This window comes from Xiphophorus hellerii, chromosome 23, assembly GCF_003331165.1.
Source record: "Xiphophorus hellerii strain 12219 chromosome 23, Xiphophorus_hellerii-4.1, whole genome shotgun sequence".
In the NCBI taxonomy this organism is placed as follows: domain Eukaryota; kingdom Metazoa; phylum Chordata; class Actinopteri; order Cyprinodontiformes; family Poeciliidae; genus Xiphophorus; species Xiphophorus hellerii.
The window spans coordinates 26,608,900-26,633,817 of NC_045694.1; the positions used below are offsets into that span (position 1 = coordinate 26,608,900).

Consider the following 24,918-nt stretch of genomic DNA (forward strand, 5'->3'; position numbering starts at 1 on the left):
AAATGTTCACTGAAAGCACACAAGCCAACACAATGAACAACCCTAGCTTTTCTCTGCTACTACTGTACTGTGTTGCTGCTGAATGAATTAATCTCTAGTGCTGTTTGTACTAGAACCTGAGCACAGAATGGTCAAAAGGTGCCATCTTTCACAACAATCAAAGGGGTGTTGATGCAATCTTGGAAAAAAGTGGAAAACGTCTATGCACAACACCCCCTAAAAAATGTCTCAATCAATACAATAATACCACAGCACGTTTTCATGACGTCGCCTGTGGACTGATTCCTCCCCGACCGCAAGAGTTGAGATAGTGCCGGAGTTCTTCCAGCTCTCCTAAACTGCCAAAAATGTATCCGGTAGGTGACGGGCCAAGTGCAAAACGCCAAGGGACGGGGGCAACGTGTGCCATCTTTTCTGAAGTCATTACAGGAGACATTTCTCCTTCCAAAAACAAACTGATTGCATTTCCCTCACTTGTCAAACTCATTGAAGAGGTGGGTGTCCTACTGCAACTCTGCTCTAATCGTTTTTTTTACATTTCACCACACAATGCTGGTAGAAGTGTTATGGTAAATATGGCTGATTGAGCATTTTTCAAGTTCTGAGTGTTTATGCTCGTTTACGTTGCCTATTCAGAACCTCTTCTGGTCCATTGGATCTGAAGACCAATGGATCTTATTGGGATCATAGCCAGGACATGATGACAGACAGTAGTCATTTCCCGCAAGGAGCACCACTTTTTTTTTTTGTTCCACCCTAAATTTTTTTTACTGGGCCAAGCCTATGAAAACGGTCTGGGCCCCCACTAAGGACAGAGCTCCTTTTTAAGGCGTAGTTCTGGTGGAAAGATGTGAGTTCAGTTTTACGTAAGCTTAGCAAAATACTAGTAATAGAGTTGGACATAACAGCAGCTTAATAAAATCAATGGACTTCAACAATTAGTCCTAATATGCTGGGTCAGACAATAAAAAGGGCTTACAGTGGTGGTAGCCCAGGACTCTGATTTGATTTTTGGGGTGTGGGAGCCAAAAGATTTTTATTTCACTTTTTGTTTTGTTTTTTTATGATTGCTTGCATAGGTTCATATTTGATGAGTTGCATTAATATTTCATTATTTTTATGAATGTAAACAATACTCAAATATTTTTTAGGAACAAAATAAGTAGTAAACCACCATACATCCATTTATACCTGCTGATGTGAAGGACTAGCTATGGATAAGACCAAAACCAGCACCAGCCCAGGAGCCCACATCTTTCTGAATCCGGCTCTGCTAATATGGGTAGAAATACAAACTGGTGTGACGGGGTGTGTGTGCGTGAGGGCTAAATTTTAATTTCCTTAAGTTTCAATAGGGAAAACTGCTCCCATACACATTCCCTAAACCATCTCACTATTATTCCGTTTTACTCCGATTCATCCTTTTTTTTTTGTACCTTACAAACCTTCAATCAGTTTTGCTTTTCTGCAGGTCTCAGAAACTTTACACATCAAACGGAAACTGTCACCCTACAAACTCAAAATCTCAGGAAGAGAAGATTGAGGCCATGAGCTCAACATTAACACAAAGGTCCAACCGAGGCCTTCTTGACCGTGAGGTCACGATAACCAATCTTGTTTTTAATAGAACATGATGCATCTCTCTGCTCAGCAGCCGAAGCGTTTCTCTGCACGGGAAAAAAAAAAAAAGAGACAACTGGCACCTCATTACAAACGGAGCGGTGAGGGGCTGTCATCTGAATCCGACGCTCCGTTTCCCCCCCCCGCCCTCCTTCCCTTGCAGCTGGGAGCCGTTGCTCCTTCAGGATGTGGCGGCAGACGACGCGTGCGGCATCTGCAGCGGCGCGTGAAACACTCCCACATGGTGCGATCGCAGCGAGAGGGGACCAGAGAAAACATCGCCGTTGTGCGACGCCCCGTAGGACTCCACAGGGGCGGGTTTATATTTACATTCACACAAACGGGACTGAAATGAGGCTGTAAAACATATTTCAGTCAAAAAAAAAAAAAAAAAATCCAAACAGCACGCAGGCCTCATCAAAAGCCTAGAGAAGCAATACATGTTTAGACTTAATTAGCAACTTTTGGGGATGTGGCGACATGTTCTGGATTAGCGAATCTAAAATAAACCCCGACGTGTTTACGGCCTGCACCTTTTTTTTTTGCCTCAAAAAAAAAAGAAACGTAGCAAAAGGAGAAGGGGGAAATTGAGCGCTTTACGCAGACATGACTTGACAACTTAAGTAGCAGCTATATATCTGAATGACAACGAGACAATGCCCATTAGGAGCGCATGCACAGCGCAGAGTCAATATGCATGTAGTGCAGTCGGCCGCTGCAGGGAAACAAGAGCTGATGAAAGATAACGGTTTATTAAATCTCTGCGGCCGATGCGACAGATAACATAACGACTGCCGACAGCAGCACAAATGACCTCAGTAAGTAAACGGCCAGAACCTGATAGTGTTACATAGTCATCGGTTACATCGGTCATCGGTTAGATTGCATCGGTTAGTTATTACTCATTGATCACCGTTTCGTTTTTGCATATTTTGAAGCCTTCGTTAGGCAATATTTCAAAAACAGCGACTAAAGTTGGAGGGAATAAAAGCTGGACTTCAATTCAAACATTTTTTTTTTAAAAATAATGTTTTTTGGTTGTTGTTTTTTTCTAGTAATGAATAAGCAACTTAATGCAATCCTTTTAGATTTTACTGCTTCAAGGACAGCTGGAGAAAAGTGTCGGTGACCTCCCACAGTTATTTTTGAAAGTACGACAAAGCTGAATGGTAACCGGAAAGTTTTTCTCTCAGATATTTTAAGGTTATTTCTTTTTTAAACCAGGTGAACAGTGAAGAACTTCTGCAGCAGATAATACGATAAAACCATTCTAAATATTTGTTCTGACCCGACGTCTGGTCTCTGACACAGTTCAGTTCAATATAAAACACTTTATGTATCCCAAAGGGAAATTAAATGTCATAATTCATATCATCCAAGTATATTCAAACAGTCGTGTGACAGCAATTATCGCGATGCTATCACAATAAAAAATCTTACTGGACGATAAATCGTCCCGAAAACTATTTCGATAAACAATAATATTGTTTTGTCACTATTTTTATGTCGTAGTGTATCGATAATGACATAAGTTTGCCTTCTGAAGACCAAGTTTCATTTTGAAACTGAAAGATATTTTGAGTAACTTCAAAAAATATATACTCCCCTCCCCCAAAAAATAAACAAAAATGACCAAAAACAATAAATAAAACAGAAATAAAAAACACACACGCTAAAATTATGAATGAAATAGATTACAGAGTCTCTGTAAATAAATCTGTAAAAAATAATCATCAGAATGGAAATGATCAAGCTCACTTTAATTTATCATGTGATTATTTGATTAACTGATTAATTGCTTATTGCGATTTGTTGCAAGGGTCATTCTTGCAACAAATCTGAAAAGGCCTCATGACTGTCATAACATGCCGACAGCTCAACATCTGGGCAGCAAAGACGATATTCTACAGTAGCATGTCCTGGACGACATCATCAGGTTTTAGCAAGAACTGCTAATCCGCCTCGTTTGCTTTTGCCACTCCTCTTTAAATCTATTTTTTCAACTCCTCTAGGGTTTGAGGTCATAGTTCTTTCCTTATTTCAGATTTTGAAACGCTGACCAAAAGTTTCTAGTTGTACAAACAATGCCTTGTTGCCACGGTTACGCAACATAGCAACTCTCCAAAAGCTAATGGCGTCATCCAAAACCGGAGGGAATAACTGTCTGAACGTGCGACGCTCGCAGAAAACGGACTCACCTTGGAAACGAGGGAACTGTGGATCTTTTTCAGGACGTCGTCCATCTCCAGCAGCTTGGGTCGGACGAGCGAGCTGTGGGGCCCGCTGATGTGGCCGATGTGGTCCAGGCCCAGGTAGTGGAGGATCAGCACGTCCCAGTCATCTCTCTTCAGGGTGCTGTCAAGGTGGCGGGTCACGTTGTTGTCCACCTGAATCGCAGCAGCAGGGACACGTCCACTTAGAGACGACATTCAACATTCTCTCCAGAGGTTGGAGACGCGACAAAATCTAGCAAGAAAAAAATGTTAAATAATGAAACCTAATCGCCTTAATCTGTGCTACAAACACAAGCTGTGTTTGTGGTGACGTGCTCTGCAACCAGCAAACCTGCAGGATAAACAAGGACAGCTTGTTGGGTCCCACCGGTGCAGCTGCTGAGCATTTCTTGAGTGATCTCAGCTCTCCGTGTCCCCGTTTGATTAGCTGCCTTCACCACTTTAATGCAGAAACTTTGCAATCCTCAGGATTTATAACAGCTTTTTTGCGTTTTGTCACATTACAGCCATAAACCTCGATGCATTTTGTTGGAATTGAAAGAGACAGTTAAAAATGCGCCACTGAAACGTCAGGCGTGCATTCGCATTCATGCGCTTCTAAATGAAATCAGGTGAAATGTATCGCCTCGAGTAACTAAAGTCAACGTGTGTTAAAATTTAATCGCATTAAGTGAACAAACAGGTTCGTGAACACAACAGACAGGCCAGGGAGATGTTTAAAGAAAAATTAGACGATAAAACAACTCGACATCTCACAAAGCTCTGTTAAATCCATCCAATCCATCCTGCGCCTAGAAATTCTGTCCAGGAAAGTAATGAACAGAATCTGTGACAAAGGGCAGCCCTGGCGGAGTCCAACTCTCACCAGAAACGAGCCCAACTTACTGCCGGCAATGCGGACCAGACTCTGACACCGATCATACAGGGACCTGACAGCCCGTGTCAAAGGGCCCGGTACCCCATACTCCCGGAGGACCCCCCACAGGGCTCCCTGAGGGACACGGTCGAACACCTTCTCCAAGTAACGCAGTAAATAAAACGAAAAATTAAAGCCAAACATGACCGAAACAATGACTGAAATGAAATATTAAGCTTCTGTAAACAAAATTGGCCTTTAAAAAATATTAATGATTAAGATGGAAATTATCGAGCTAATTTTCTGTCCCGTCAGACCGTTAGTTCCAGAAATCACACACACACACACACACGCAAAAAAACCCAAGCTTGTAAAAGTGCACGCGGAGTCAGTGTGAACCCACTAGGTTAAAAATGCTGTTCAAAGAACAATCTGTGGTCCATATTTCTTATTCAGGCCACTTTACTCACCTGGAGATCAAAGCGTACACATACTGTACATTTCAATGCATCAGAGCTACATTTACAGTATATCACAGTATAGTTTTGCAACTTTGAATGCCTAATTTTTCATTAAAAATAATAGTCTTTACTGCTATGAGGTAAAGTGCAATGCAGGCGAGACATTTTTATACAATATTACACCTCTGGTTTGATTTCTTCTTCTGTCTTTGAATCCCCATAAACTTTGTGGATCATTCAAAGTGTTCACATTGTGAAAGCCGTGTTAAACGTCACTCACTCCGAGGCGCGTGTCTGAACATCAATCTTCTGGCTAACATGGCAAAGCAGGTTTATTTCATTTCTTTCATCATTCATTCTCAATCTTTTTTTTTCCCCCTCCAAATTCCCGTATCACGTAAAGCACCTGGGGCTTTAATCCTTCACTAGCATTCGCAGAAAAATCCCTCACTCAACGACGCGGACTGCTTACCCCACAAACTCCCGCTCACCTCGGTGTAGTCGGACACGAAGAACGAGGTTGTTCCGTCGTACTCCATGAAGTGCTTCGGGAAGAGGCGGACCCACGTGTCGTCCCCGTAGAAGATGATGCGCTTGCCGGCCGTTTTGGCCTGCCAGATGAGGTTGTCCTCCAGGAGGGCGGGGGAATTCAGGTTCATTACCACGTCGATGAAGCCCGGGATGCTGCCGGTGGTGAGAGCCTGTAGAGGGAAAGGTTTCAGCCTCAATGACCGACTTGCAATGGATTTACATGACCTTAGATTGTCACTGGGTTGAACACAGCTTATTTAATCCGGTGCTTTGTAAGGCTAAGCGATAAAAGCCTATAATTTTTGCATATCCGAGAAACCACTTTGTCGATTCAAATAAGGCCGAAATGATTAAGTGGTTTAATTACGATGAATCGAGTATTGAAATAATCGTCCACTAATTTAGTAATCGATTAATTGTTAACTGGAATATACATACTCTAAAAAATGCCACTTGCTGAGAAAAAAACCCAACCATATTCAGACCAGTAATTAAGCCAAAAATGTACAAAGCCTGTATAAATTTGGCTTTTAAGATAAAATCCCCTTTGTCTGTAAATATGTTTTAGTCAAAAATTGTGAAGTGGCATAGTTTTAGCTTCACTCGGTTCAAATTCACTAAAGGAATGCTGCGTTATTGCATTGAAGGTGAAAAAAACAACACTTTTGATTTTTTGAAAATTTAAAGCATTTTTTAAATGTGTAGAAATTTGTGCAAATTTTTGTATGATGAATTGATTGTCAGAATAATTGATAGAATGATAGCCTGCGTTATGAATGAAATCCATGATGAAATCCGGTGCCTATAACAAGCATGAACCATGACCAAAAACGATGAGCTTTTTTGACAAAGAAATGTCAAAGAAATAAAAGCTTTAATGTCAAAGTGAAATTTCTTTTCCAAAAATAATTACAAATAAAAACATAAAATAAGTGATTAAATAAAATATGCACCCCCAGTATAAAGTGACTGACTTAATTCAACAGAGGTCCAGCCAATTAGTGCTGGTAGTCTCCCAATGAGTGGAATGGAGAAAACCTGACTGCAGTTACTGCGTCTCAGGTGATGGTAGTATAAAAACAACTTCTTTTGGTCAAAAACAGCTAAAAGGTTTGTTGATCATGATTGATTTTCAAAAGCATTAACATGGTAAACCATCTGAGTAGTGAAAATAATCTTTCAGTGGAAACAAAAACAAACCATGTGGAAACTTTAACAATACATATTCACTATGGGATCTGACACACAGTGACTTGCAAATATATTCTTTTTTTTTCCTTTTACTTCTACATTGTTTTTTGGGTTTTTTTGCATTTTGATAGATCGTTCACGCAAAAGGTTTGGCTTGAATTTGCATTCAGCCGCCCTGAGACAATTTACAGAATCACCTTTGTGCTGCATTTACAACCGCAAACATTTTGGGGTATCCATCTCCCAGCTTTGATCACGTAGAGACAGAACGTTTTCCACATTCGTCCTCCAGCTGATTTATTTGCAACACAACTCAAACTCAGTCAGAAATCAGATTTACATTCAAAACCTTCAGATCACCTTTTGCCACAAGTTTGCTTCAGTTCCCACTTCATGGTTTCTACCAAACTGCAAATGGAAGCTATTAATATTTCTTTAAGTAATGGCTTCCTTTGTGACATTTTTTCATAAAGGCCCAGCTTTCCCACCCGAGTTGTGGATCTCTGTAGCTCCTCCAGAGTTACCATGAGGCTCTTGGCTTTGTCTCTGATTAATACTCTCCTGATCCAACAAGCCTAGTTTATGTGGATCACCATTTGTTGATAGGGGTAACCAGCTGTGTCATAATTTTCAGATGATAGATTAAACAATACAGAGCTCTGCGGCCTTCACTGTGCATTAAGCTACACACTAATTAGGTGACATTTGAAGGCAAATCGGTTGCACTGGGATTTAATTTAGGGCTTGAATACAATGGCACGGAGTTTTCTTAGTACACAAATGTGAAGACCATGCATCATTTTCCTTCCCCTGACACTTTGTTACGCATTTCATTGAGGTGCGTCTAAATTTGTCATAACAAGAGAAGAAGTGGAAAACTTAATGGGGTGTAGACACTTTGGAAGACAAACCCGGCTATGACTTTGGTAGCTGCTCACTTTCTCTGATTTTATATACATTTAGCCACACTGGTGCCCCAAGAAAATTTTCAAAAGGATGGACGCACCAGGCAGAATTTAAGGAGCGTGCAGCTACAAAAAAAGAACAAAAAAAAAAACACTATAGATTTTTTTTTTTAATTAAATATCATATTTACTTTATTTATTGGGTTTTACATTTATGTCTTCATTTAAAAAGATATATGCCTTTCTATGACATTAATATTATCCTCTGGATTGGCTAACATTTTTTAGGAGGGGGCCACGGTCCCTCTTTTCCCAAATCTTGGGAGCGCCACTGTTCAGCAAAGCCTATTGTCACCATAATGTTCAGGCTACTTTTTACATAACTGTATCAATTCAGTGCAATAAGAAATTGTCCGGGTCGCGCTCCGTGTTTGATGATGGACATTGTGCCGCTGAGAAAGTTGAAGGGGTAGAAATTATTTTGCAAGGCGCGGAAAAGAAATAGCTATGTTCCCATTACAAATGTGCACAAAACTTTGTCAATATTCTGCTAATGGTGAACCCCCCCCCCCCGACAACTTTGCAAGTGTGGTGTTTCAATTAAATAAGAAACAAAACTTAAATTATATGTGAATAAGTTTGTTCAAGCGAGAAGTCATTAGAAAACATCCTCCTCCAACTACTTCCTGTTTGTTTTTTTCTTTGTGGTTTCCACCAGTAACATCTGGTTGTAAATCATGCGACTCCTGTGATGTGAAAAAAAAAAGTGTTTCCATTGCAGTTTTGCAAAATAAACCCATTTCGACACGGCCAGATAAAGACCACCTCACCCTAGCGGTGTGTTCGAAATTGTCGTGTTTCTATTAAGCAAATTTATTTTCAAAACGTCAAATTGAGCAATCATGTGGTCGATGGAAATGAATTTAATATTAGCTTCCAGGACAGAATCTGCTCCACTCCTGAAGAAGGAGACTCATGTGATGCTGCTTTCACCAAAACACTGAAGGAGATCCGAGTTTGCAGACATTAGCAGACTGTCACTTAACCCCCCCGTGATCTGCCGAGGGCACAGCCCGACGTCCTTCAGCATGTTCGAAAATACACAGAGATTAGCGGTGTTTATTGTGCGATAACCCAGCCATGAACAAAAACTACTGAGGGGTGGGCAGGGTGGGCTATTAAATCACTGCCTAAAGCACCGTCTTAGTGTTGATGTGTCTGTGTGTGTGTGTACTTGTGCTTATATAATCCGGTCTTCCACTTCACATCTAAGTATTTTGTTCATCTTGTCAGCTTTTACATTTGCAGACAAAACACTTTCTTTGTTTGTTCCAATCTGTGGTGCTGTTTGAGAAGTGCTTTAACTCGTCTATACCTACGCCGCCAAACAGAAGCTCTTCAAAAAAAACAAAACAACCACCCACACGTAAAAAAGAAACACCAAAAAAGTGATAAACCTTTTCTTATCCGTGATCAGCTCTTTTGCAAAAATGGAAATGCATATTTTACTAGTGCAAATCTATATGCAAAGATACAACATTTTGGTATTGAAGGAGGAGGTTCCAACGATAAATTGTCCCAGCAATTATTGCGATAAGCGATATTATTGTTGTTTTGAGGACACTTCATGTAATGTATTGAGTCTGGCGTAATAAGACCAGTTTGCTCTCTCAAAGACCAATTAACTTCACACTGAAACCGGAAGATACCGTAAACATCTAAAAATAAAAAGCAACAACCAAAAACAATAAATAAAACAGAACCAAAACTATAAATGAATCAGAATTTCTCTGTTAACAAAATTTCCCTTTAAAAAAAACTATCAGAATTGAAATCATCAAGCTTTATGATGGAGTCAGTACAACATGATGAAGAAAACAGCTTCAGGTTGCCATAGGAGCTAGAAGGAGCTCAGCATACAATATTAAGGCTAAGCATATCAAAGCAAACCCGTTCTGTTTTATTCAGGTGAGCTTTCGAGTTTTACATGCAAGTGAAAAGCCGAATATAGATTTGAATGCAGGCTCACAGAAGTTATGGTTACCAAGGCTGACAGGACTGAATGCAGTAAATGAGATGAAGTCATGTTTTTAATCAGTTGGCTTTATTTCTGTACAAATATCTCTGTCCAAAACCCTAAGGGAGATCATACATAGTGACACAGAGAGAAAGCTCTACAGCTGGCCAATATACTAACCTTTACTCAACTATTTTAGCTTCAGTTTGATTTTTAAAAGTTGGGGTCAAAGCAGAAATTTCCAAGAAAACTTTGTTCCTCAGCTATATATATATATTTTTTTTACCTTTTGGGTGACTCTTTTGTTTCGGCTGCTTATTACAGGGAAGGGATGGATGACTCTGCTGCAAAACCCAGCTTCGCTTTCTGCCTGTTCAGCTGCACGGAGGTCTCCGGTTTTATTAATAGCAATCTGCTATTTTGCAAATAAAGGTGCGGGGTTATGCTGTGTGAAGATACTCTACAACTGTCCTCTCCGAATGCTTTGAAATTGTTTCAATTGCTCTAGATAGAGAAATCACGTTGAAAAGCTGCCCAGATAAATGAGTGACTCATCAACGTACTAATTACCGGCCCACAGCGTGTGTCCAAGGCCTGCGACGTGAACAAATGTCGCACAAAGTAGGAGCGGGGTTTACTGACACTCTTTGGCGTAGTGAGGGTGCCAAAATGCCGGCGGAAGGTGCCACGTTCCACGTTCCAGAGTCTGGCAATAGACGGGCTCTTTTTCTCTCTTTTTTTCAGTTTCCTTTTTAGCGACTACTTTCTGCTCGCTTCTGGTAGGAAGACGTTCCTCTACAAACTGAAAAATATCCTTGATCGTCTCAGGTCATTCACCAGAAGAAGCCACGTGCCGCTGTGTTCACACCAACCAGGCCGATTCCAGCCTCTCAAACGCCCACAATGCATTGCTCTAAGTGTTGCCATTACCTGAAATCCACTTTCAAATTAAGCACCTCAGTGATGTTCCTGCGCGAAGAGAGTCTCGCCCAACTGGTTGCGGTTACAATAACTGTTCTAAGAGATAAAAAATTTTTTCCAAAAGAGTAAAATATAACTCAATTGTTAGAGACAGGACTAAAGTTAAATTGAGAATTAAAAGAAGATCTTCAATAAAAAAAGAAACCAAACTCATAATCGTAAAGCATCACTTGCGGCCCTATTGGCTGTTGGAATGCGGTTCTTCAAAGAAATAATTGCCACAGCTAAATTATGATTTTAGTTAGTTGGTTGAGTCATAAGAGTTGACTGGGTGCAATGCAGTGATGTTAAACAGAAATTAGCAGCTGGTCTGTAATGCCCCCTGCTGGCGGAGTCGTTTTGCTTTGCAAGCCTTTTTTGGGGAACAGACTTTCTGAATCACGTTGAGGTCGAGCTGACCAGCAGACAGAGCAACGTGTTGCCTTACGTGCTCGTTTTCTAAAATACAACACAGCAACAGAAAATGTATTGTTCTGATCCATTTTGACAGGGTTGTGTTGCCTAATGTACAGAAAAAATTTTTATTTCATCTAAGGGAAACAAAATAACTACCATACATCCAGATCTCTGGTCCTCCTCTTTTCAGAGAAACTGTAAATTTTTGAGGTATCTAGCTGCAAGTCATAGTTTCCACCAGGGGCGATTCTAGGATCTGACCTTTAGGGGTGCTGAGCCCCCAGCAGGGCTAAGACCCATGAGAAGATATTTGTTGATGCGGTTTTCTAAATCTAACTGCTTATTTACATACAAACAAAACTAAGAGACATGTTGTCAGTAATTCATAGAATAAAAGAACAATGTTCATTTTACTCAAACATATACTTATAAAGAGTGAAATCAGAGAAACTTTACATTTTTCCCAGAGGTGTATGAAGAACAAGAACAAGAATGAATGTCCATTTATGGAAAAGTGGACATGATGAGTCGAGTTTTAATATTTCAGTTTCATAGTTCCTGAAGTGGTTCTATCATAGTTTCAGTACCAAACACCTTTCTATTCATAGACACAGAAACAATCTAACATTCTGTTCTGTTCTTCAGTTTGACCTTATTTAAGTGACTCCAGAGAAATTTGGGAAATTAATTACAAAACAACACAACAGTCACTAATCAAACTTCAAAAAAGACCAACAAGAGTAATTAACAAGGTTAAGAACCAGGATCAGACTAACCCATTATTTATCCAAATATTTTGCACATATACAACATTTTGTACAGAACTACAAAATACTCTTCAAATAAATAAAGTCAATGCTGTACACAATTTCATTCATAAATATAAAAATCATTCTAAATTAATTAAGTACTGCATTGCCCATTGTAAAAAATCACTAAGCATTATATTTTGCATTGCAAATTGTCATCTGAATAAAGGTGCTGATGATACAAGTCTGGTCCCTTATAGCTGGTTAAAAAGTATATATATATATATATATATATATATATATATATATATATATATATATATATATATATATATATAATGGTCTTTATTGTTTTCTTTAGAGGCTGGTTCTAGACCAAATTTACCACAGGGGCCCGTGCAGACAGTGTTTTTATGGAGACACTTAAAAAAAGAATTAAACAAAAACACAGCAATATTTAATTATTTAATAATGTGAGCCAAAGAGCCACTTGAGTCTCCAGAGATTCAGGGTGCAGATCTCTGATTTAGTAGATGGAAAGTGTGATCCCATCTCCATACAGCAGTTAAAAGAGCAGTACCATAATTTTTAATTCATTAAATTCATTTTTGTTAAAAATAATTTTAATGTATTTTTAATAATACCTTTAAAAGAAAATTGTGACGAAAAAATATCTACCACTGAATATTTTAAAAAGACATTTATTTAGTATAATTTCTTTAGAACCCCTCTTGGCCCCCGGATAGAACCGGCCCTGGCCTGCAGGTCTGGTGCATTTTTGCTTAGTATGTTTTTTCTTCATTGATAGGAAATCAGATTATCCAAACTGGTAAACCACATTAATAAAATATTATTGAAATAATACATTAAATGACCACTGGACAATTATTCATAAAATATAGCAACATTTTTGAATAAAACACACAGAAAGTAATGTAATGTAGGAAATATTGATGTAATTACTGTTAATCTATTCGTATGATTTGTTCTTTAAATGACCACTTATTTTGGCTAATGCTATTATTTATTAAATATCATCCAAACTCAACATCCTAAGCAAAGAATCAAACCACAATAATCAACTAAAATCACAATAAGAAACTTAATCAATCATAACTAAATGTTCTGTACCATGTCAGCCTCAGGAGATGATTGAGGATGAAGAGACGCTGATTTCTGGTTCTTTAGGTTCTGATGGGTCTGCGGTTCCTCTCCTGATCCACTCTGTCTATCATACAGCAGCACACTGCGCCATGACGGACACTTTTTTTTTTGTCTTTCAATGTACACCGTATCCATCCTAACTGAAATTGTTCAGCTTATAATGCGCGCCTTTTCACTCATGTCTGTATTTTTAAAAGCGTTTTTTCTTCTAAGGACAGTGAATCGGGTCGAGGACGTTTTAAAAAGACGCGGGTTGATAGCAGCTCACCGCCACTGCGTAGTGTCCGTCTCTAGGCAACGGTGACGTTCAGCGTCGGTCCGTAGCGTTCTGGGGTCCTTTAGCTTCCGCCACGACAATTTAGCTGACTTTAATATATCCTGTGTTTTATTTTGGTCATTATTGTTAAACTTAGTGTTGATGTGTGTATGATAGGCGTTTCTGTCGGACAGTTATGTATCGGTTCAATACGGGACGCACATTTAACGGCCAAATATGAGACGACTCCGTATTTTACGGGAAGGGTGGCGACCTGATTCAAGGGTGCTGAGATACATAGATATGCCACTGGTTTCCACTCTCTTCACAGAGTTTTGTAGGAGTAAGATCAGCAGACTGGTTAGGGCTCTACATAACCTTAATGTGACTCTTCTTTGGCTAATCCTGTGATATCTTGGTTGTAGGCTTTGTGTCAGTACCATTCTGGAACACATCTGCATAGCTCAGACTAAGTAAAGAAGCTTCATGGCTAGTCAACAATGCAAAGTTGAGTCCATGGAAAGCTTTGATCTCGACTGATCATAGCACTTGCCTCTGATGTCTTTGCTTGATCATTTAGATGTTCGCTAACTAAACACTGGCCTTTAACATGCGCCTTCTACAGCACAGGGTGGCAAGATTTCAATCCATTACAATCTAGTGTGTTGTCTGTAAAGTTGGTCCCTAACTGTCTTCAGATAAATAAGACTCTCTTACAATGACTTGAGTCCAGATGGAGCAGATTGTCATTTATAGGTTTCCATTTCCCCAATTACTGTATCAACATCTGGGTTGCACAGTCGAGCAGTTGCCTTGCAGTAAGAAGATCTGGGGTTTGAATTCTGGCCTGGGGAGTCTTTCTGCATGGAGTTCGCCAGTTCTTTCAGTTCAAGCCAGTACTTTGGCTTTCTCCTATAGACCAAAAACACGACTGTGAGGTTAACTGATCTCTCTAAATTGTCCTTAGGTGTGCGTGCATAGTTGATCGCTTACTCACTGCTGAAGATAGGCACCGGCTACCCCATGGCCCTTCCAGGAATGGGACTGGTGTATGTATACGATGGATGGATGAATGGATGGATGCATCTATAGAGGTCTTATATTCCAACCTTGTCCAGATATACCATCTTGCCTGTTTGCAATACTTTGGTCTTACCCACGGTGGCAAAGGTTTGAAACCTCTCTCCCACCAGAAACCAGTTGGGGTTAGGAATGTCTAAAAGACATTGGTCAGGTTTGTAGGGGATCCGATTCTTGTCTGACTTTTAACATGTAAATATTCCTTATACATTTGGAATAAAACACCCAGCTGACATGCAAGAAATCATGATGAAACCTTAAATTAAAAATGCCCTGTTTTTCTTCTTCTGGGCTTAGAGACTGAAAGATGCATGAAATGTGGTCTATGAATAAAGTTGACTTGACTTTAAATACTTACACCGTCTTGCATAAATTTTATGAAAGTCTACTTTGTGACATACTCAAACATAAACAAAAATGTGAAATACATCACTATTTAAAGGATAAACATTTGCCCGCTAAAATACAACCTGCCTTACCAAATTGTGATGTATATATGTTGTCATAAAAGGAGAAGTGAATGAATATTGTTAGATGTGAGGGGAAAAAAAATTCAAGTTTGAAGATTGTTTTTTTGTGTTATACAATTTCTGCAATGCTTTCCATCTTCTTTAAAATAAACTACCCCCTGCATCAGGGAAAGAGGGAAATTGGCACCGAATGGCCGCCTGTCTTTGTCCTTCATTATCCCCACATCTTTCTCTAAACCCTCGGATTACAGGGAAACATCTGCCTCCCTGTATGTCCACATAAATCTCAATCCTCTCCATGTCCTCCCCCTTCGCTACACCACTATGCCTATAGGACGCTTCATTTCACCACAGCCAAGACGATAGCAAACCAGGCGTAAAGGTGAGAGAGGGTGCCTCAGTCGGTAAAGCCCAGTTACAACATTGTCACATCACTAAATCAAAGGCTGGACAGAACTACAGAACATAGATTTAGTGACTCAGCACATTTAATCTTACCTTAATCTCTCTATAGTCGACTGTACTAATACTAATACTACTAATACTAATAAGCTAATCAGTGTAACATTTGGCATACATATATTCACCACCAGCTTTAACAATACAGAAATCTGTTTAAAGCAATTTAAGCCTCAGAGATTTATAGGAGATGTGCAACACTTTTGCTCTTTAAGAAAAACATGAAGGCCAGAGTGGAAACACGGCCAAAGACCAAGAAGTCTGGATCAACGTTCTTTGGACAGTCTGAGAGAACATGTTTGGTATGATGCATTTCAGGAAAATAGCCTCATACCAGTAGTGAAGCATGGAGGTGGGAATGTTTTGCGCCAGGAAGACCAGCTCAGCTCACTGTCATAGAATCCACCATGAATTCTGGCATAAAAAATGTCAAATTATTAAAGCTGAAGCAGAAATGGATAACCCAAACCCAAAACAAACCTCACTCTAAAGCCCACATCTGGATTTTATTGAGATGCTGTATTATGACTTGTGCCCTAGATTAGCTGCTGTATAACGGGCTGGAATGTTCTAACGTTTTCCTCAACTAATAGGCTCGTTTTTGCTCCAGGTTTGGTGTTTACCTGTAATTGGGTCACTTTATTTCACTAGACAAGTTTTTAAAAAATGATCGGACATTGGTATATGTCAGGGGTCGGCAACCTTTTCTAGTCAAAGAGCCATTTGGGACCGCCTCCCAATAAAAAGAAAGCATTTGGAGCCACAACCCATTTTGACGTCATATATATAAAACCTACAGTATATGCTATGTACAAAAATCGATGTTGCGTTTATGAAATCAACGAACTGCTGCAGAGAACACAAAATTTTATTTCTGCATGTAACAAAACGCATTTTACACTTTGTTGATGCTCAATTTCAAACAAAACACCCTCTGTCTATTTGGGTCTTTGTATTTAAGAAATAAAAATCGAAACTTACCCAACCAGCACTGAAGGAAACATAGAAACAGAATGCAGTCACCTGTCCTCCTCTTATTCAGGAGATAAAAATCTAAACTTATCCAAATATTATCCACCGGCACTGAACGAACCAAGCAAACCAAAAAATGCGCAGTCTGCTTCTGTGTCCCGTAGTACGGAGCCCCCTAGGGGACATGGGGAATTTTTTTCTTTTGCGTTCCCTCGCAATATTGTACTGGTCAGTTATGCAGCATAATTGAATACTGCAAGCCTTTCTTACGGTGGCGCCGTACTTTCTGTTTTAATATAAGGTTATGTGAGGTTTTTCCATGAATGTTAGAATCTTTTTGTGAAATATCTGAAGTTTTATATCTTTCTTTAGGATAGAAAGGCGCCACAAACCTACGATATAAACAGAAACCTTCCGTAAGTAGGAAAGAAATAAAAATACATTATAATTTGGGCTATTTCTGAGTTATTATCGCGGGTAATAAATCATCTGACAGTTTCGATTGTGTCTCTGTTGTGTTCTAGTCTGAATGGTTTAAAGAGCTGCTTTCAGTGCCGCTCCATCTTAGCCTTAACAGACATAAACATGCAGTAAAAAATAAATCGATTTTCAATCAGTGTTTTGCACCAAACAGTTTTTACTATTAACAAGTTTTTATTATTAAAAACACGACAAACTAATGATGGTAAAGGGATTAACTCTGGGTTAACTCGGGGAATCTCATCTGTCCGTGTATCAATCAACTCCAAACCTTTTCTTTGTTCTGTCACAATTATCGATTTATTCCATTTTGATGATCAGGCTCCAAACTTTGCAAGGACTGACCGCCCCGCTCACCGCTTCCTCACACACACAAAGCCAGTATCCTTCCCATTCATACCTGGTGACGTCACTCCCACGTCGACACACCTAAGTGTCAAAGCCTCCTGCTCCTGTCATATCAATAATTACTTATTTCATTCATATGGCTCTTACAGAGCCTCAGTGAAAACTTGTTTATTATTATTAACTGTTTGGTGCAAAACACTGATTGAAAATCGATTTATTTTTTCCTGCATGTTTATGTCTGTTAAGGCTAAGATGGAGCGGCACTGAAAGCAGCTCTTTAAACCATTCAGACTACGAACACAACAGAGACACAATCAAAACTGTCAGATGATTTATTACCCGCGATAATAACTCAGAAATAGTCCAAATTATAATGTGATTTTATTTCTTTCCTACTTACGGAAGGTTTCTGTTTATATCGTAGGTTTGTGGCGCCTTTCTATCCTAAAGAAAGATATAAAACTTCAGATATTTCACAAAAAGATACTAACATTCATGGAAAAACCTCACATAACCTTATATTAAAGCATAAAGTACGGCGCCCACCGTAAGAAAGGCTTACAGTATTCAATTATGCTGCATAACTGACCAGTACAGTATTGCGAGGGAACGCAAAAGTTTTGCGAGGGAACGAAAAAGAGAAAAAATCCCCCATGTCCCCTATGGGGCTCCGTACGCTTCAGCCTTTCGCATCAGCTCCGAAACGGCCTTTTTTTCTCTCCTCTCCCTCGGGATATTTTTTTTAGCAAAGACAGAGTGTTTGCTCTTGAAATGTCTTTCAACATTTGACTTCTTGTTGTTTGCCAGTCTTTCGCCACATATTAAGCAGACTGGTGAACCAGTTTCATCAGCGGTGAAAGCAAAATGATCTGTCCACGTAGCATTAAATGTTCTGCCATCACTGTAAGCATGGCCCATGGGACGATCCACTTTTTTACTCTTGAATAAAATATGCATGAACCTTTGGGATGGATTATGAGTCTTTATTTTTCATTGAGCACACACACATTCTTGTACCACTCAGAGGACTCTCTGTGTATTGACTTCCATTTATGCCAAATGGAAGTCAATACATATATTTTTCCTTAATCCTAACAACTGAGTGTGTTCCTAACCTTAATCAAAACTAATCAATAAAAAATAATCCACACCATACTTCTAGAATTGAAATTAAAAAGTGAAGACGGGAAAATGTTGTCACTCCACAGATGATCTTTGATTGTTGGTGAAAAATGTCCTCTATATGTAGCATATACAAGCGCACACAAACACACTGACCACTGCAAAGGGTTCTTCAGAATCTATACAAGCTCTTCTTCTTTTGTCATTGCCTCCTCTCCTTTTTTTACTTGTCTTTTTCCTACTTATCTGTGAAACATTATTTGTAAACCGTAAAAAGAAAACCTGTGGATAACACTGGGTACTTGTAAATATGTGGTCAAATGCATACACAAATATGAAGAAATTACAAAGAAAAAAATAAAAGTACACAATTACAATTTCTACAAACGTTAAATTTCTGCACACAATTTTTTTTTTAACTACAACCTCACAAATCTGATCATTAGGAATTCAAACCCTCTTAGTCCTACAAATATTAAAGAAGTACGCACGAGTCGCCTGATACACAGATAAAACTGCATTTACGCACTGATCCGGTTATGAGGGCAAAAGCATTTTTGACTCATTTCACGCTTCAAACAGCCTCAGATTTGTGCATAAGTGGTGCGTTTAAATGCTGGTGAAAAGCTGGGTCATATGATTTTTACTCGGAGTCTAGTGTTTTCATCCTCTGAACGTTTGTCACTGTGCTTGTGCCGAAGTGGCAAAGACGTTATTTCGTTGGAAAAGGGAATATTTACGTACTTCTTTATCCACCTTATTCCGAGCCCCCATGAGGCTTTGCGTGATTTGTGGGCGCGACTTCCGCCGCAAACCGGAACCGCCGTTTGTTTACATGTTAGCAACTCGCTAACCGGCTTTCGTCAGAGCTTTTAGGCTATAAAACATGTGGGAACTCCAGCTATCAAAGCTTAAATGTGGCAATATTGTTTTACCGCTACCTACAGCTAATGCGGGGAGGGATGGCGACTTGAAGAAATGGCCGCAAATAACCCGCACTAGCATGTTTAGCTACTTCACTGACTCAGTTGCTTCGGATGCAGATGCGGGTTTTCTTCCGTTGGCTTTTTGTCCACACAGTGAAATGATCTCATATGAAGCATTTTGGGCTCTCTGTTCAAGTTTAGAATTTTTAGCCAAGTTCTTTTTGTTTCCTTATCTGTCAGTAGGCGATGAAAACTTGCTGCAGCCACAAACTAAACTTGGTCTGATTAGAGTACAACCAGGAGCAGCACAACAGTTACCCCCCAAAAAACCTTCCAGGAATAAGGTGGATAATTCTCCAAAATTGTTTATAGACGTATTGTGCATTTTTGAGCGATACAGATGAGAATAAATTCTATCGTTAATCTCTTTGTTAAATAAATAAAAAGTATTACTTATTTAACCCTCTATGTAGGGCAAGTCTAGAGTATTCACTCCCCTGGTTGGAAAATCCACATACTGGTTGAAGTGAGGGAGAACAGTCTTCATGTTGGCCTGGTTAAAATCCCCCAGCAAAGATGGATAGATATATCTATTTATATATAGTAATGGTAATATTATTAATAATTATTATTAACATCCATCCATTATAAATCACACTAAATCTTTTTGGACTGTGGGAGGAAGCCGGAGCGCCCGGAGAGAACCCACATATGGACATGGAGAACCAGAAAACCCCATGCAGACAGAACCAGGCTGGGATTCAAACCCAGGACTTTCTTACTGCAAGGCAGCAGTGTTACCCACTGAGCTACTGTGCAGCCCTGATGTTTTATTCACACCAAAGGAGAATTTAGAAACGAATTAACCAAACAGTGATGACTTTAGATTGTGGCAGGAAGCCGGAGCGCCCGGAGAGAAACCTGCAAACAGGATGTTAACTTTTGATAGTTTATTCACAAAATTCAATGTTTCTTCTTCCTAGTGTCCCTTATATAACAGTAGGCTGACAGGAAGGAGAGGGGGGGAAGACATGCGGCAAATGTTGTCGGGTCCGGGAGTCGAACCCGCGACGACCGCGTCGAGGACTCAAGGCCTCCAAATACGGGTCGCGCTAACCCCTATGCCATCACGGCACACTCCCGGTCCCAACTGATTTCCTCTTCTTCTGAGGTTGAGCTATCCCAAAAGGTGTAGTTTTTCTTTGGGGGAATCAGTAACATCCTGTTATAAATTTCTTCCTCTTCTGGGGTAAAAGTGCACCGTCCGGGGTAGCGTTTTATTTGGGAACTGGGTACTTGTGGTTCCAACAGTCTTTCTTCATCTTTTGTGTTCAGGGCAGTTTTGTGTTTGTCTCCTCTGCCTGGAGCTCCACTGCTGCTCCTGCGTGTTGAACCTGACGCGCCGTCTGGGGAACATTTAAGGTCAGAGACCCTGGAGGATGTGCCATTTCTCGATGTCTTCTCTGAACACTCCGGACATAAAATTGTTGAAATCGAAGGCTGAGCTTTGAGATTCGCCGCAGAAGAAACATCCCCAGCCGGGTCAGCTTGATCTCTGGGAACTGATGGAAGCCCGTCCCAAAACAAGTCTCTCTCAACATCCTGGGAGCTTGAGAAAGGACTCAGACTTTGGATAGAAGAAACTTCCCCAGCCGGGTCAGCTCTATGTCTGGGAACCGATGGAATCCCGTCCCAAAACAAATCACTCTCCACATCCTGGGAGCTTGAGAATCGATTCAGATTCGCCGCAGAACAAACTTCCCCAGCCGGGTCAGCTTGATCTCTGGGAACTGATGGAAGCCCGTCCCAAAACAAGTCTCCCTCAACATCCTGGGAGCTTGAGAATCGATTCAGATTCGCCGCAGAACAAACTTCCCCAGCCGGGTCAGCTTGATCTCTGGGAACCGATGGAATCCCGTCCCAAAACAAATCTCTCTCCACATCCTTGGAGGTACTTTTGTCTGAGTCATTTCCAGGAAAGAAATGGTCGAATACTTTCCTCATTCCTGTCGTCACCAGATATCCTAGTCCAAAACCAAGTGGGAAAGTTAAAGGGTATGGCATTTTGGAAACACAAAAATCCTCTCTAGACACAAAATCTGAATCTCACTGAAACGTTTGGATTCTAACTGATGTGTTGAGATTCAAGCAGTTAAAGCCTCAGAACTTCTTTGATCTGTTGTGATGTTCATGATGTCATCTGTGACCTCATCAGTGAGGTCACTGTGGTTCTGGGGAGGGTCCTGCTTCTGATCGTTGCTATGGGAACGAACAGATAAGTTCTGCCCGACTCAAACTGAAATTATGACCAAATATTTAATAAGTAATTTTTTTTCCCATTTATTTAACATGAATTGATTAACAATAGATTTCTACCTTGGTTTTCTGTACCTGCTGCCATATGAATTGTCTTCATCCATTATTAATTTGGTTCTGGGAGGAAATTGTTCAGATTTTATAAACATTTGCAAAACAAAATTTTCTCTAATCTTTGTTAACTCTCTGATAATGATCAAATTTTATATATTGTTGTTGCGCAACACCCCCCCCCCCCCCCCTCTCCCCCCCCTCTTCAGTCTCTCTACTCTCTCACTCTCTACTTCCTCTTCTGAGAGAGGAGATGTGCTACCAGCTCTCCGTCTGTCGGGTTAATTGAGTTTCCTAAATCTGCTGGGTTTTATCCTGTCCAGAACTGAAGTAAACTCTGTTTAAGCTGGCATCGAGAAAAGATTTGCCTGGTTCCTGACGAACTACATCCAGGTGTCCCAACCTTCTTCCCCCTGTCATTTAGACTGAGCAGCCTGCAGCCAACTAGTTTCACAGAGCTCACCTGTTAACAGTCGCTCTTCTCTTTATGACAACTGGCACTTGGTACAGAACCAGGTTGGTTTTAGTGACTCGGCGAGTCCCAAGGATGTTGTTTTACATATGGGCTACCAGCAACCTATAAAACATTTTCCACTTTTTCCTCTCCAGAATCAAACATCAGAGCTATTTTACAACCATCAAAGAACCTTAAGGTGACTCATTAACTGAATGTCCACAACATCTTTTAGATTTTCTTTATGCTAAGTATTTTATTAGTAAGGCATTTTTGCAAGGGTCAGTACAGCTTAATTCAGTAGCAGAAATAATCAAATAACTGACCAGTACAGTATTGCGAGGGAACGCAAAAGAGAAAAAATCCCCATGTCCCCTATGGGGCTCCGTACGCTTCAGCCTTTCGCATCAGCTCCGAAACGGCCTTTTTTCTCTCCTCTCCCTCGGGATATTTTTTTTAGCAAAGACAGAGTGTTTGCTCTTGAAATGTCTTTCAACATTTGACTTCTTGTTGTTTGCCAGTCTTTCGCCACATATTAAGCAGACTGGTGAACCAGTTTCATCAGCGGTGAAAGCAAAATGATCTGTCCACGTAGCATTAAATGTTCTGCCATCTTCAGAATGTTTCCTTTTCTTGGATTTATTCATGATGTATTTTCCAGGCAAGGATCAAAAAGTCAATAAATCAGTGCGCTAAGAAAACGCGGTCTGCCAGACATGTGGGGTTCGCCAGGAATGCCTGTCGCAAATCGGTGGACATGACGTATATTTTGGGTGCTAAAAATGTTCAAAACGTTTTGTTTTAATGTTACAAGTTTACCATAATCTTCAGATTTAGAAATTTATTTTAAAATGATTTTAACTTATAATTTTTTAATAATTTAATTTTAATAAAATATTCTATTTCCCAAAGTCACTGGGAGCCACAACAGAAGGATGAAAGAGCCACACGTGGCTCCGGAGCCATTGGTTGCCGACCCCTGGTATCTGTGAACAATTCTTTCATTGGGAAGCCTGAAAATGTCATTCATGGAGTTGTTTGGCCGTGTCATCATTGAGCTACAACTAAAGCAGAATGATTCACAGATGAAGCCCCATCCATTCAGTGATTACATCATACTTCAGCAATAGCTTTAGTGTTGGTAGATTAGCCTGTTTTAGAATCAGTCGAAAGGTGCAGAAACTTCTAGAATGGAAACTATTTTAAACAGTGGATCCGTTTTAGCCTGGTGAAAGACAGTCCTTGTTCTACGATTCGCTTCATCCAGAGGGTCTGGACAATCAGCTATTGAGAAATGATTGCTTTTTGGAGGACTTGACTTAGTTGGAGTTTTAAACTTTACCCAATTGCTAACGTTTGCCCATAACATTTGTAATGCAGTAGTTGTACGCTATGAAGTTTACCCGAAATTGTTTGCGCTGTAAACAACCATCCTCCACTATGAAGAGAGAAATGAAGAGCCGAACAAGATGGCTGCTAATTTAATATTTGGAAATGTGGCCAAAGTGGACTGAACGGCTTCGTTCACTTCCTCCAGTGCCATTGCTAAAACCACAGGTAGACTGCAATTCTAAAAAACAACTTCTATATATATTCTTATGATAAAAAATTTATCACGATAAATGATAAACGATACGATAAATGCCCATCCCTAATTTCTAATTTCTTTAGAAGCTATAAATGACAAAATAATACTTTTGTCCTTAATAATTTACAGCTTTTAAAAAGAAATCTAAATTGGCATCAGCAGGATCAAGTTTTACAAAATTGTAGACAGGAAATCATTCACAGAAATCCCTGACTGGAGATGGCGGCAGTGAGCCAGGTAACTTTGGTGGACCAGTGAGAGTTTGGACGGCATGCTTTCTCATATGTCATAATTTTGTTTGACGACTATAATTAGAACTCAAATTAAAGCACGTTGCGCAAGAGAAAGCCATCTGCTTCAAGCAGGGCCGCGAAGAACCCCAGGGTGTCACACCGAACCACAGCACCTTGGCTCCAGTACAACTTCACGAAAACAGTAACAACACACCTCTCAAGACTAAACTAATTCTCTAATGAGAAAGAGTGATTGATTTTGTTTCCTTGATCAGGAATATTTTTAAGTAAACATCAGCTGGGCACTTTGTCAAGAAGCCGTTGAGTGTTGATTCCAACAGCTCCTGTTCTGCCTTCCCAACCATTTCGTCAAGACATCACTGAGGACGATTCTGTCCACGCCGTCTTTTCTCTGCAGCAGCGCTCCTCGAGGCTGATGTGTGGCTCCCGTCTCCTTGGGTTGAGACAGCTTGACACCGTCAGCACATCCTTATTCTTTTCCGCCACCATCGAGAAAGCATAAATATCGCCTCTGACTTTTTTTTTTCTCCCCCTCTGACGCGGGAGGAAAATAAAATATTCCACTTTACCCTTCAGCTTTTGTCAGACGCCTTTCGTCCACCTCCGCCCTTCCCCGGCGCCTATAGGATAACAGACTAGGCTAAGCTGATTATTTGCAGGTGGAAAAAAAAAAAAAAAGAAACATAAAAATATCAAAGCCTTTGCAACCTCGTTCCTCCGCTACTGACAACAACTGCTGACTCTTTGCTGTTCACAGTAGTCGGTTCGCCGTCTCTGCGTGTTTCAGCACAACAAACTGTCATCGGCAGCAAGCACGACATGACTGCCATTCCCTCTTGGCTCGGCAGCACTCACGCTGCTCTCATCAACATGACACGTCATCAGAATTTAGCAACACGCCCCGTTTTCCTGCCTTAGGATCCAGAAAGAACATTCATCTCCCGTTTCTGAAAAGTTCCTCGTAGTTTCCTTACACTGAATATGTTATATGTTGGCTCACAAGAAGAATTTTGGGCGTTATGTGTATGCAAAATTCA

General features: G+C 40.2%; 1 protein-coding gene across 1 annotated transcript in view; it reads right to left on the reverse strand.

The window, feature by feature from the left end:
* Positions 1-24,918, reverse strand: part of pigg (phosphatidylinositol glycan anchor biosynthesis class G (EMM blood group)) — a 114,636-nt gene that overhangs the window by 84,990 nt on the left and 4,728 nt on the right. The window contains exons 3-4 of the mRNA XM_032554954.1: positions 5,663-5,872; positions 3,819-4,007 (exon numbers count right to left, since the gene is read on the reverse strand). Of these exons, the coding sequence (XP_032410845.1) occupies positions 3,819-4,007; positions 5,663-5,872 (399 nt within the window). The remainder of the gene's footprint in view (positions 1-3,818; positions 4,008-5,662; positions 5,873-24,918) is intronic.